At 56.6% G+C, this 12,298-nt stretch overlaps 1 protein-coding gene across 1 annotated transcript; it reads left to right on the plus strand.

Moving 5' to 3' along the window:
* The first annotated feature begins 1,836 nt into the window (after positions 1–1,836).
* On the plus strand, positions 1,837–11,699 carry FLAD1 (flavin adenine dinucleotide synthetase 1). The gene is made up of 8 exons (XM_075562626.1): positions 1,837–1,937; positions 2,402–2,626; positions 6,472–7,216; positions 7,752–7,899; positions 8,315–8,413; positions 8,499–8,688; positions 10,272–10,345; positions 10,452–11,699. The coding sequence occupies exons 2-8, from the start codon at positions 2,546–2,548 to the stop codon at positions 10,585–10,587; spliced, it is 1,473 nt and encodes a 490-aa protein (XP_075418741.1). The 5' UTR covers positions 1,837–1,937; positions 2,402–2,545; the 3' UTR covers positions 10,588–11,699.
* The last annotated feature ends 599 nt before the right edge of the window (positions 11,700–12,298 follow it).

The following is a 12,298-nucleotide window of genomic DNA, read 5'->3' on the forward strand; positions in this document are numbered from 1 at the left end:
TGCCCATTGACCTTGGTGTCCCCCAGACTATATAGGATCCTGAGCTCCTGGGCCCTGTAATTCATTCCCTCAAGGTGTGTGCTTATGTCCAAGAAGTTTTCATAGCTTTGCCCTCTGTGTGCTTCCTCCCCCACATTGAGGGATATAGATCTCAGCATATCTTAGGACTTTTAAGAGAGTAAAATGAGACCAGGTGTGGCCAGGTGGCATGGCAAACACAGTGGATAATAGAGCCTTACTGTTCAAGGAATCCCTGGGTGCTCGTTGCTAGTCAGAAGGTTGCTAGTTTGAAACCACCCCTCCCCCCACACAGGCCCATTGAGGTTGCACCTAACAGCTGCTACTCGGTATCCACCAGCAACATCCAGAGCCTGTGAAGGGCACATCTGAGTCCAAACAATTTGAAAGAATCGGATCTCTGTGTTAACTATACTTCAGGTCTGAATAGTAAGTTCTAAGAAGCACTTTAAGACCAGTTGCAACCAACATAGGAGTTGATATGAGAACACAGAGTAGACACAAAAAGCCCTCACGTGTGCCTACAAGACCAGTGATGGGAAACGGTGAGGTAACTAAGCACTCCTGGAGTAAATGGGGGGGGGGGGAGCAAAAGATTTTAGGGTTTTTCCTGTCAAAGAGGTTTAAACATTTTTATCATTCATACTAGAGCCAAATGAAAACTCATCTCCAAGATGTCCCTACCCCATCAGCTTGACATCTATCAGCTTCCTTCTGACGCCAGTATCAGCCCTTGACTTCAAAGCCTCGGACTGCTCGTGGTCAATAAAAACAGCATCTAAACTCACAGTCATGGTCATGCTGACTCAACGACCCCCAGTGGGTTTCCAACACTCAGTGTTTAAGGGAGTAGGAAGCCCAGTCTCTGCGGGCCCTGCAGAATCACTGGTACTATCACCACTTTACCACCAGAACTCCAGCATATGCAAACAAGTACTGGACAGAGGTCAGAGAATCCTCCCTGTGACTCCAACGCTGGAAGGAAGGACGGGCCCATCTCCATCCCCTTATCCCAAATACTCCATTAAAAACTCCCTAAAACGGTTCCTTAGCCAAAGGGATGTAAAGAAGCAATTTCCCTTTCTTGATATTGTAAACAATTTTGGTTGTCCAGACCCAGAAAACCAACTACTAAATAATACCAAAGAATGCGCAAAACCTAAACTGCCACTAACACGGAATTACAAAAGCAGGATGTTATATATAATACACCGTCTATGTCTCAAATCCCAAACTCACTGCCATGGAGTTGATTCGGACCAGAGCCACGAGAGCAGAGAGGACTGCCCTTTGGGGGTTGGAGGCCGTACGTCATGTGGGATGCAGAAAGCCTCGTCTTTCTCCCACGGGTTGAACTGGTGACTCTGGCACCCACAGCGCCCCTCACACCAAGTACAAAGAATAATAAGATGTATGTAGAAAGTAGACCGGGAAAGGAGCTGGGGGACACCACTTTTCCTGCTCTAGTGCGTGACACTGAACACTAGCTCACCCTTTTTCATAAAGCAAGACCCCTGGTCAGATCTCTTATGGTCTGTGAAAACCGGCAGTAAGGTGGGTCTTCCATAAAAGCGAAGTGGTGAGAGGGCGTTCGGTTAACGGGGGTGCCTGTACCCACGGTCCTCAGGACGCTACGCACCACAGCCGCTTTCAGGGCCCGGAGCCTCTAGGCCCCGCCCCCACACTTCCGGGTGAGGAGGGGCCACGTGGTTCCAACCACTCGGATGGTTCCCGCCCACTGGCTGAAGTCCGCGAGCGGCAATCGGCTTCGCCAATGGGAATCTTGACAGCCGGCTGAGTAGCTGTCAAAGTAGCCAATTAGTATACAGCAGGTGTGAGCCCAAGGCGGGACTCTGCGTACGGCAGCTCCCCGGGGACACGAGGAAAGGAAAGCGCTGGTTAAGGAGCGAAAGAGGCAGGTGAGCCCCTGGAAGAGTTCTGGAGCCTGGAGCTTGATGGGAGGAGAAGCGATTCCGGGCTAGAAAGGGTGCAGCGCCCGGAGAAGGAGGCGACTGGGTCCGGTTAGGGCCGGCGGGGGAGGGGGGAGTGTATTTAAATACCTACGGAAGGTGGACATTTAAAGGGGCAGGTGCCCGAGAGAAGAGACATTTAAAGGTGCAGGCACCTAAGAGTGCAGACCCTTGAAAACGACTGGCTCGGCATAAAAAAAAGACATCTATTTAAAGGGGTAGCTGCTCGCGAAAGCAGGTCTTGCCATGGAGACTAGAAGCAGGTTTGGAGGGCGTGTTTAAAGGAGCCTGAGCTGAGCGCACGCTTACTAACGAGCCAGGGCTAAAAGAGCCACTTGTCAACGGTGCGGTACAAAGGAAGACCGAAAGGAACGTGCACTCCTGTTTCCCAACCTGTCCTTTTCTGGCCCCAGGTTTGCTCCACCCAGGATCCCCTGGTGCCAGTCTATGGCCCCCAGTGCCCTGTAGATCTGGCGGGATCCCTATGTTTACGACCCCTGTCTCGGGGTCTGGGTGCCCACTGGAGGGCCTGGCAGAGGGGAAGAGAAAGCAGGACCATGGCATCTAGGGCCCCCGAGCCTCCCCCCGGGCGCAGCGTGACAGCCGGCATCATCATCGTTGGAGATGAGATCCTCAAGGTGTGTCTCTGGGGGGCGGTGTTGGTGGCGCGGTGGTATTTTCATGCCATGAGCACCCTGCCTGACAGCTTGCGTGCAGAGGGCGGGGGTGGTCCAGGGTGGAAGCCCTTTGGCTGCAGTCTGATTTGGGGTGAGGCCCACATGTTGAAGAAAGCATGACCTTTGCCCTCAATGACTGTCAAAATCTTGTAGCAAGTCCCCGCGTTTGCCAAGCTATGGCTTTTTCACCTCTAAGGAGGTCTAGGGAAGGTACAGACGAATGTAGCGTGTACTGAAGAGTTCTATGCACCTGGTTTGGGAAACGAGGCAACGCACCAGCAGAGTGGCTACAGGAGACAAGTCCTGCAAGGGACAAACCCTACAGAGTGACCGCAGCAGTCTTACTGGCTAGAGGTCATCATGGCCTTAGGGTTAGGAGTTAGGGCCGTCAAGATGGCGGGTTCTTTTGTTGTTGCTTTTACCCCCAATACTTTGTTTTCCAGGTGAGTGTTTACATAGTGAACTGGTTCCCACTCAACAATTTCCATCCACATTGTTCCATGACATTGGTTACAGTTTTCGTAATGTGTCAGTATAGTCTCATTATTTCCATTGATCTAGCTTCCCTTCCTGGCCTTGCCTTCTCATCTTTGTTTGGGGGTGAATGTTGATCATTTGGTCTCAGGTGGTTCATTATTTAAGGGACACCTCACCAGGATACTGTTTATTTTAGAATCCCACCTATTGGTGAGAGGCAGCTTTACTTCTGGGGCAGTTTAAGGTGAAAGGGGGTCTTTTCGACCCATCGTCTGTCAGCCTAGTGAGTCTGGTCTTTTTAATGAGTTTGAGTTTTGTTCTACGTGGACCTCCCATCCTAACCACAACCTCCAAGTTGTGTCCTTGGCAGAACAGTCCTCAGTGGTAGCCAGGTACCCTCTAGTTCTTCAGGTCTCGGGCTCCAAGAGGCCATGACTTGTGTCACCTCGTGGTCCTGTAGACCCATTCCTTGCATCTGGTCTGTTGCATTCTCTTGTACTCCGGATGAAGAGAAACCCACAGGTTGAATGGCCGCTCGCAGGCATTTAAGACCCTGGCGCTTCTCACCAAACTAGGGTCTAGCACGTTACCTTTGTGAACACGTTATGCCACTTGACCGAGTTAACAGATAGCAAGTTCTTCACAAGGGGTCATTAAAATGAAAGACTGAGAACTTCCAGAGAGCAAACGTCTGTAGAGAACAAAGGACAAGTAACCCAGTTTTACTAGGCTTCCAATTCATAAGGATAGTAACCGGGACCAAAGCCATTACCATTGAGTCAATTCCGACTCATAGCAGCCCTGTGGGGCTGGACGGACTGCCCCTTGTACTTTCCTAGCAGGCTGCTCATCTTTCTGAAGCAGACTTTCAGGTCTTCCTCCCGAGAGCAGCGGGCTGGGTTTCAGCCCCAACCTTTTCACTTATCAGGCAAGTGTTTAGCCACTGTCTCACAGAAACAAGCAAACAAGCAATCCGAACTCACTGCCATCAAGTCCGGTCAGAGTCATGGCGACTCTGTGGACAAAGGAGCCCTGCCCTTGTGGGTTTCCAAGGCAGTGAATCGTTATGGGAGCTGTTGGTGGGGTCGAACTGCCGGTCCATGGCTAGCAGCCCAGTGCGGAACCCACAACCCAATCAGGGCGCCTTGCGTAGTCAGAGTGACCCTATTGATTGAGTGGGGAGCCCTGGTAGTACGGTGGCTAAAGTGCCCAGTTGCTAACCAAAAGATCAGGAGTCCTAACACCCACCCACCCTCACCTCCTACCTGACATTCCACAGAAGAAAAAGAGGAGGAGTCTGCTTGTCTAGGAAAACCCAGGGAGCAGTTCCATCCTGTCTCTCCGCATTCAGATCTATGGCAGTGGGTTCAATTTGATTTTTGTATCTTTCTTGAGACTTAACAGGGTTTGAGAAACCCTAGCGGTGCAGTGGATTGTGGATTGGGCTGTGAACCAAGGCTGGTGGTTCTAACCTGCCAGCTACTCCTTGGGAGAATGAAGCCACGGCTCACAGAGATTCGTAGCCTTGGCAACACGGGCAGCCCTGCCCCGGCCCACAGGGTTGCTGTGAGCCAGCATTCACGGATGGCTGGAGATTGGAGGCTTGGCATTAACAGGGCCTGGCAAAATGCTTACGACACCATTTGTATAATGTTATTGACAAGATTATAGTTTTATTACAAATCTGAATTGTAGCTTATAAAACTGAGGCCCAGAGCAGTTGAGAAACCTCCCTGTGGTTACACAGCTAGGAAGGGGTGAGACGGAATTCCGACTGGATTCTCCCAAACTCTAGAGCACACATTGTGCCCACTAACCCCGCTGTAGAAAAGTAGGCAAGCGTTCCGGAAGAGAAGACTGGGTGAGTGTGCGTGCCACCAGAGAGGCCGCCTGGATACTCCAAAGAGGAACATGAACTTGAAAACAGCACGTGGCTGTTGAGTCCAAGAGCAAGGGCGCCCGGTGACACACTGGGCAGGTTACTCAGGAGGCCCTGGGCAGAGCACTGAAGCTGGAGGCTGGGAGCCTGGCCAAGAGGCTGTCGCCACTGTCCAGGTAAAAGGTGCCCAGGGCCTGCGTGAGAGAGCAGATGGGAAGAACTTCTGAGGTAGAATGGCCCGGGTGAGCACCATGCGCTCGTCCTGTGAGGACGGTGGAGAGTGCCTGGGTCCCCAGGGATCCCATTAGCCAAAGGGACCAAGCCAGGGACGTGAGGAGGCGGAGGACTCATCACCCAGACTGCGGTGCCCAACACCAGCCATAGTTTCTGTCATTGAGTCCACTGGACTCCTAACTGCCTGTGGGCAGGGTGGAACCCCTTGCGGGTAGTCTCTAGGGGAGTGGAGAGTCACGTCTCATTCCAGCAGAGGGGCGGGTGGTCTCCAGCTGCGACCTTAGGCTTACTAGCCGAGCACCGCCAGGGCTCCTTTGTTGCTCACTGCTGATCACGAGTGTAGGGTAGAGTTTACACGCTGTGACCTTCTGGAAGCAGCTTGCTGGGCCTGTCTTCCCAGACAAGGAGCCCTGGTGGCCTCGCAGCTACGAGCTGGGCCACTCCCAGCGAGGTCAGCAGTTCGAAACCACCGGCTACTCTGTGGGAGATAGACGGGCCTTCCTACTCCCATAAAGAATCACCGTCTACCCTGCGGTTGAATCGACCCCGTGGCAGTGCGTGAGTAAGTGAATGACACCTGTCAGCCCTGAAACCCACCACTACGACGTTGATTCCAGCCCTTGGCGACGCTCTGGAAGGTTTCTGAGGCTGTGAGTCCTTAACGGGAGCAGACAGCCTCCTGTGTGTCCTGCGAAGCAGCTGGGTGGTTTGCACTGCCAACCTTACAGTCAGCAGTCCAGTCTGCGCCGCCGCGATGCCTGTAGGGGGTTCAAGGAGAGCCTCCCCTTCGGCCAGTCCAGCACTGGGCCGCTGACACCACCCGGGGACTGCACAACTGCACACTCAGCCTAGAGCAACAGTTCTCAGCCTAGGGGCGCGACCCCTGTGGAGGTCGAAAGACCTTTTCACAGGGGTCACCCGACTCATCACGCTTGGGGGGTCACCACCACATGAGGAGCTGTATGAAAGGATGGCGGCATCAGGAAGATTGAGACCCACTGGCCTAGAAGCAGAGCTGAGGCCAGAGACGGGACGGAGATGGATGCAGGTCCAAATGGGGTTGCCTGTGCTATACTCGGCCCAGGCTCCTGGCAGCTTGAGGCAGTGTCCCCCCAAAGAACAGAACACACCTCCTGGGCGCTGTCATCCCCTTCCCCCTCGCTCATCCTCACGGCAGTGACCCTCTTGTCCTCTCCTCCCCTCCCCTCCAACCCAGGGCCACACGCAGGACACCAACACCTACTTTCTGTGCCGGACACTGCGCTCACTGGGGGTCCAAGTGCGCCAGGTCTCGGTTGTACCCGACGAGGTGGCCGCCATCGCGGCCGAGGTCGCCTCTTTCTCCAGCCAGTTCACCCACGTCCTCACGGCGGGCGGCATCGGCCCCACCCATGATGACGTGACCTTCGAGGCCGTGGCGCTGGCCTTCAATGAAGAGCTGCGGCCCCATCCTGAGCTGGATGCAGCCATCAGGGCCTTCGGAAGGGAGGGCCTGGAGAAGCTGTCCATGGTGCCCGCCTCTGCCCGCCTGCACTACGGCACAGACCCTCACACCGGCCGCCCCTTCCGCTTCCCGCTGGTCTCGGTCCAAAACGTCTACCTCTTCCCCGGCATCCCGGAGCTGCTGCAGCGGGCGCTGGAGGGCCTGCAGGGACTCTTCCAAAACAGGGCCGTGCAGTTCCACTTGCGGGAGCTGTACGTGGCTTCCGATGAGGCCTCCATCGCTCCCATCCTGGCCGAAGCCCAGGCCCACTTTGGGCCCAAGATCGGCCTTGGCTCCTACCCTGACTGGAGTAACAACTACTATAAGGTGCGGCTGACCCTGGACTCGAAGGAGGAAGGCTCCTTGGAGGAAGCTCTGGCCTACCTGACAGCCCATCTGCCCCAGGGGGTCCTGGTTCCCTACATGCCCAACGCTGTGGAGCAGGCCAGCGAGGTGGTGTATGAACTTCAGAACTCAGGTAGGGGTACCCCCAGCCCCCTTGCAGGGTCTCAGGGGTTCCAGGGCCCTCAGGGTGTCCCATAGGCCCAGGAGGGTCAACAACAGCAGCTGCCCTGGCTTCACTCATTCTCCCTGTGGCTGTTGGCCAAGCTGGGCATTGGGAGCTGTTTGCCAGGACCGGTGTCGCCTGCCCAGCCGAGAGTTTAACAGGAAAGGCAGATGTCACAGACCATCGTGTGAATGCCGTGGGCATGTGCACAAGCTGAGGGACAGGGGGGAGTGGCTGGTCAAACTGAGAGGGAGCCTGCAGGGAGGTGGCATGTGGTCAGAGGAACGGGCGGGAACCAGGGCCTGGACAGGCCACGAGGGGAGGACACGAGTGAGGTGAGGAGAGACGGGGCTGAAGGCAGACAGGAGCCGACTCTGCGGGGCCTAGAGGATCTCAGGAAGGAGTCCGAACCGGATGCTATTTTGGGAACACTACACCGGGAAGGTGACATGCCCCCCTTTGACGACTGTGCACATCTGTATCCTCTTCCCTGCCCACCCGGCAGGGTCTCCTCTGGGACAAAAGGTGGCAGGTGCGCTGCAGGTGATCGAGAAGGCCCTCGCTCAGTACAGCCTCCCCCAGCTCTGCGTGGGCTTCAATGGGGGCAAGGACGGCACCGCCCTCCTGCACCTCTTCCATGCAGCTGTGCAGAGGTAAGCCTGCGTCCCGGGAGAGGAGGCCCCAGAGACGCCTGGTCAACCCACTTCTCGGTCCCCCAACCCTGGAAGCAGGGAGGAGGGGAATGTCTGGGACATCTTAGCCACAGTGACTTCTGAGTCCCCTTCTCCCACCTTATTTATGGAGCCTGTGACACGTGTCTGGCCCTGGGTATGTGTGTGGAGGGCCCCCATCCCGCCCCCACCCCAGCCTTCCCTACAGGAAATTCCAGCCCTGTTGGGGAGGTGTGCTCAAAGGTGAGGGGTCAGAGTGGGCTCCCCAGAGAAAGTGGCTTCCGGTGCATGGAGAGGCCACGGTTGGGGAGAAGAGGCTGCCAGTGTCCTGAGAACAGTGTAAGAGCCACTTCCTGACCACAGAGGCAAACCTGTGGATTCTCCTCCTCCCTGCCAGGAAATTCCCGGGTGCCCACGAGCCCCTCCAGATCCTGTACATCCGCAACATCTCCCCGTTCCCCGAGCTGGAGCGGTTCCTCCAGGACACCATCACCAGGTATTAGCGGCCCAGGCTGTGCCCTGACGGTCAGGGGCTCTGCAGGGCCCACTCCTGATGCCTCCTCGCCTGCCTCCCTGCCAAGGTATGGTCTGCAGGTGCTGGAGGCACAGGGTGACATGAAGAAAGCCCTGTGTGAGCTGCAGGCCCGGCACCCCAAGCTGGAGGCTGTCCTGATGGGCACCCGCCGCACAGACCCCTACTCACGCAGCCTGTGCGCCTTCAGCCCCACCGATGCAGGCTGGCCTTCGTTCATGCGCGTCAACCCACTGCTGGTAATTGGCGCGGGGGTGGGGTGGGGGGCGGAGAACCCAGGGACATCATGACGGTCATCTTTGCACCTTGACTCCCTGAAGGTGACAGGGCTGGAGACAAGGACGGGGTCTCGTCGTCCAAGAGAAGCAGGGTTCTCTGTCCGTTCTGTCTTTGACCCTGTTTATTGCGCTCTGGACACACAAGGGTGAAGCGCTCAGCTAGCTGCTAACTGAACGGGTTTTGGGTTCAAGCTCACCCCGCTGTGCGGCAGAAGCAGGGCCTGGTCATCTGCATCTGTTGGCTTTTGGGCCCAGGAAACCCTGCGGGGCCGCTTCAGGGCGGCAGCAGCTAACAACCCAGTGGCAGGTGCTGTGCCCTCCACAGTGGACAGAGCAGTGGCACAGACCCGTGGTGCCGTGGTGGTGGTGGGGGTGCTGTGCAGCCCACCCTGTGTACAACAGGACAGACACCACCCAGCCCTGCGCCATCCTCAAATCCTTGGGTTTGAGCCCCTTGTTGCCAGCCACGGTGTCAGCCCATGTCATTGAGGGCCTTCCTCTGGTTCCCTGCCCGTCTTACCACGCACGGTGTCCTTTCCCGGCACTGGTCTCCTGACAACATGTCGAGGGGCTATGAGACAGTCTCGCCCTCCTTTCCTCTCAAGAGCCCTCCGGCCGCCCCTCTCCCAAGTCCATGGGTGTGTTTGCTCAGGGAGCAGCCCACAGGACTCCGGGTCTTTCTTGCCAGCCGGCACCATGGTCAAATGCAGCTCTCTCCAGCCTTCCCCTGCTCAGTGTCCCACTTTCACATGGTGCATGAGGCGACTGAAAGCGCCATGGCGTGGGTCCCCTCAAAGGGACATCCTTGCTTCTCACAACAAAGAGGCTCCGTGCAGCAGCGTGACCCAGTGCAGTGTGTCTTTTGCTCTCTGCATGGCTGCCCCATGAGCACTCATGGGGGATCCATGCCAGACGAAACCACCAGCCACCTCCCTCTTTCCTCCACTTACTCTGACGTGACCTGTTGGTCCGGTGGTAAGGCTTTGGGTGGTTGCTACTAACTATATATTTGTTTATTGTGAGGCTTATGGTGGCTGCTGCTGGCTACATACTGAAATAGCTACACAGACTTATGTTTTCATTCATTAAACCTCAATACAAGTGTCTGAAGACCAGTGAACCGTACACTCTGAAGAGGTGAGCTGTAGAATTCCGTCGCCATGTTTAAAGATGAAATACAATTAAAAATCCAATCTTTCTGTTTCCAGGGTGGCTCAGTAGTCACCTGTGACGGTGGCCGCCGTGTTGGACAGCAGACAGGACAGCTCCCTCCTGGGAGACCGTTCTGGTAGGCAGCACTGCCTGCCTTCCACAGGGCCCCTCCGGCCTGGAGCTGTCACGCCATTGTGGAGGGAAGGTTGGAAAGAGGAGTGTGTGGAGACATTCTCTTCCTCATTGTTTTGCCCGCCCTGAGCAGGGGATAGCCAAGAGCCAGGCCAATAATCCCTCTCCAGAGGCCAGGGAACCTAAGCCAGGACTCAGGAGGGAAGAGGCAGGAGAGGGGAGGTGGCTCTAGTGACCTTTCTGTTCCTCTGACTTCCCAGGACTGGACCTTCAGAGACATCTGGGACTTTCTGCGCCAGCTGTTTGTCCCATACTGTATCCTGTACGACCGGGGGTAAGGGTGTGCAGGGGGAAAAGAAGGGGTGGGTGGATGGGGAGTGGTAGGAAGTGGGGGAAGCCACCACACACACAGACTTGGTCTCCCCTCCCTCCCGCCCCAGTTACACGTCGCTGGGAAGCCCGGAGAACACCATGCAGAACCCGGCCCTGAAGTGCCTGAGCCCTGGAGGACAGGCCACCTACCGCCCAGCCTACCAGCTGGAAAATGAGGAAGAAGAGCGGAACTCCCGCCTGTGACGTCCTGCCTACCGCTGTCTGCTTCCAGAGGGAGGGAAGATCCTGGGTGGGACCTGCCAATAAACTCTGCCTCACACTGTGCCGGCTCCAACTACATCTTCCTTCCAAGAAGCGGGAGAGACCCTGCTCACTGGGAGGTACTAAAGTGAGGACCAGTGCTCCCTGAGGGGTCTCCAGGGAGCCTCTGGGAGTGCACCAGAGGACTGGAGCTGAGAGCCAGGCCCAGCACGGAGGAAGGAAAGCCAGGCAGGCACCGGGTTATCAAGGCCTGGGCTGGGAATGGGGACACTGAGCTGGCCTGGCTGTCCAGGATAAAAGGCAGAGGGGCCAGGCCCTCCCTGTGAGTGACCCCACCCGCCCCTGCTAGAGGCTGACTCAGCCTATTCTCAGGCCAATGGGAACCTTCCTTTGCTAGACCCTGAGCTCAGTCTCTAGTCATGAAGCCTGGGGGGGTGGGGCACTGCTGATAAAGGCGCGCCCGCAGCACCCACCCCACCCCAAGCCACTGCCTACATGCTGCCCCTAGCCCAGGCCCGGCCGGCCCTGCCCCCTCGAAGGGTCCTGCGAGATGCTGGGCTCCCAGTGCCTGTCAGAAAGGTGGCCATAGGGTGGGAGGGCCTGAAGGACCCTGAAGGACGTGGCCTTTGTCCTCTGCTAGATCAGTAGTGGCAGCACGCTACCCCCTCCCGCCCCCTTCCTACTGGCTTCCCTCAGAGGGCACAGTGGCTGCAGGATCCGTGGCAGAGCCCCCTCGCAGCCTGCGGGTCTCATCAGCACCCCACCCAACCCGACCACACAGCAGGACAGTGAACTGTGGCTTCTGCTTTGAACTGAGTGGTCTGTCAGGTCTGCCTTCTCCTCCAGGGGCCACCTCTGTTCTGCTGGGCAGGGGCTGGGCCTGCTGGCGAGGACCCCAGTAAGATCGCAGCCAGACCTGGAGCCCCTCCCAACCTGGCACAGTCAGCCCACCAGCCCGGCTGTGGCCACTCTGTGCCAGCAGTGGGCGGCTTCGCTCTGCCCCAGGTCTGTCTGAGCATCACTGAATTATGTGTCTAATAAATAGGCTTTGAAGTCAAAAGTACCAGATGTTTGAATGGGGGTTGGGGCAGGAACCCAGCCCTGGAAGGGTCTTGGGAGCCAGGGTGCAGAGCAGGGAGAAGGAGCTTGTTCTAAAAGCCAGGTCTCATTCACAGGGGCGGGGGCACTGCAGAAAGGCCAGGTTCCTCACAGTCTGGGTGGGGCAGGTCCAGCTTGGCTGGGGTCCTCTGTGAGGCCCTGGGCCTTAGCATAGGAACCTGTAGGGGTCAGACCCTTGCCCCGGTTTGGGCAGCTTTTCCCCTAAGGATTTGGAGAAAGCGCTGAGCTGTTGGCAGCTCTGCACCCACAGGAGGCAGGCCCAGCTCACACAGCTGCCGGAGAAAGGCCTCCGAGTGGTCCCTCGGGCCACAGCTCAGCCTGTCAGAGCAAACAGCCACCCTCAAGGGACGAACCACAGACACGCAGGTGAAGGAAGACGGCAGACGGGGTAAAATAGGAAAATAAAAATAATTTATAAATTATCAAGGGGTCATCAGAGCGGGAGAGGGAGGGGCAAAAAGAGGAGCTGATACTAAGGGCTCAAGTAGAAAGAACACATTTTGAAAAGGATGATGGCAATATAAGTACAAATATGCTTGATTCAGTGAATTGTTACAAGACCTGCAAGAGCCCC

This window comes from Tenrec ecaudatus, chromosome 1, assembly GCF_050624435.1.
Source record: "Tenrec ecaudatus isolate mTenEca1 chromosome 1, mTenEca1.hap1, whole genome shotgun sequence".
NCBI lineage: Eukaryota > Metazoa > Chordata > Mammalia > Afrosoricida > Tenrecidae > Tenrec > Tenrec ecaudatus.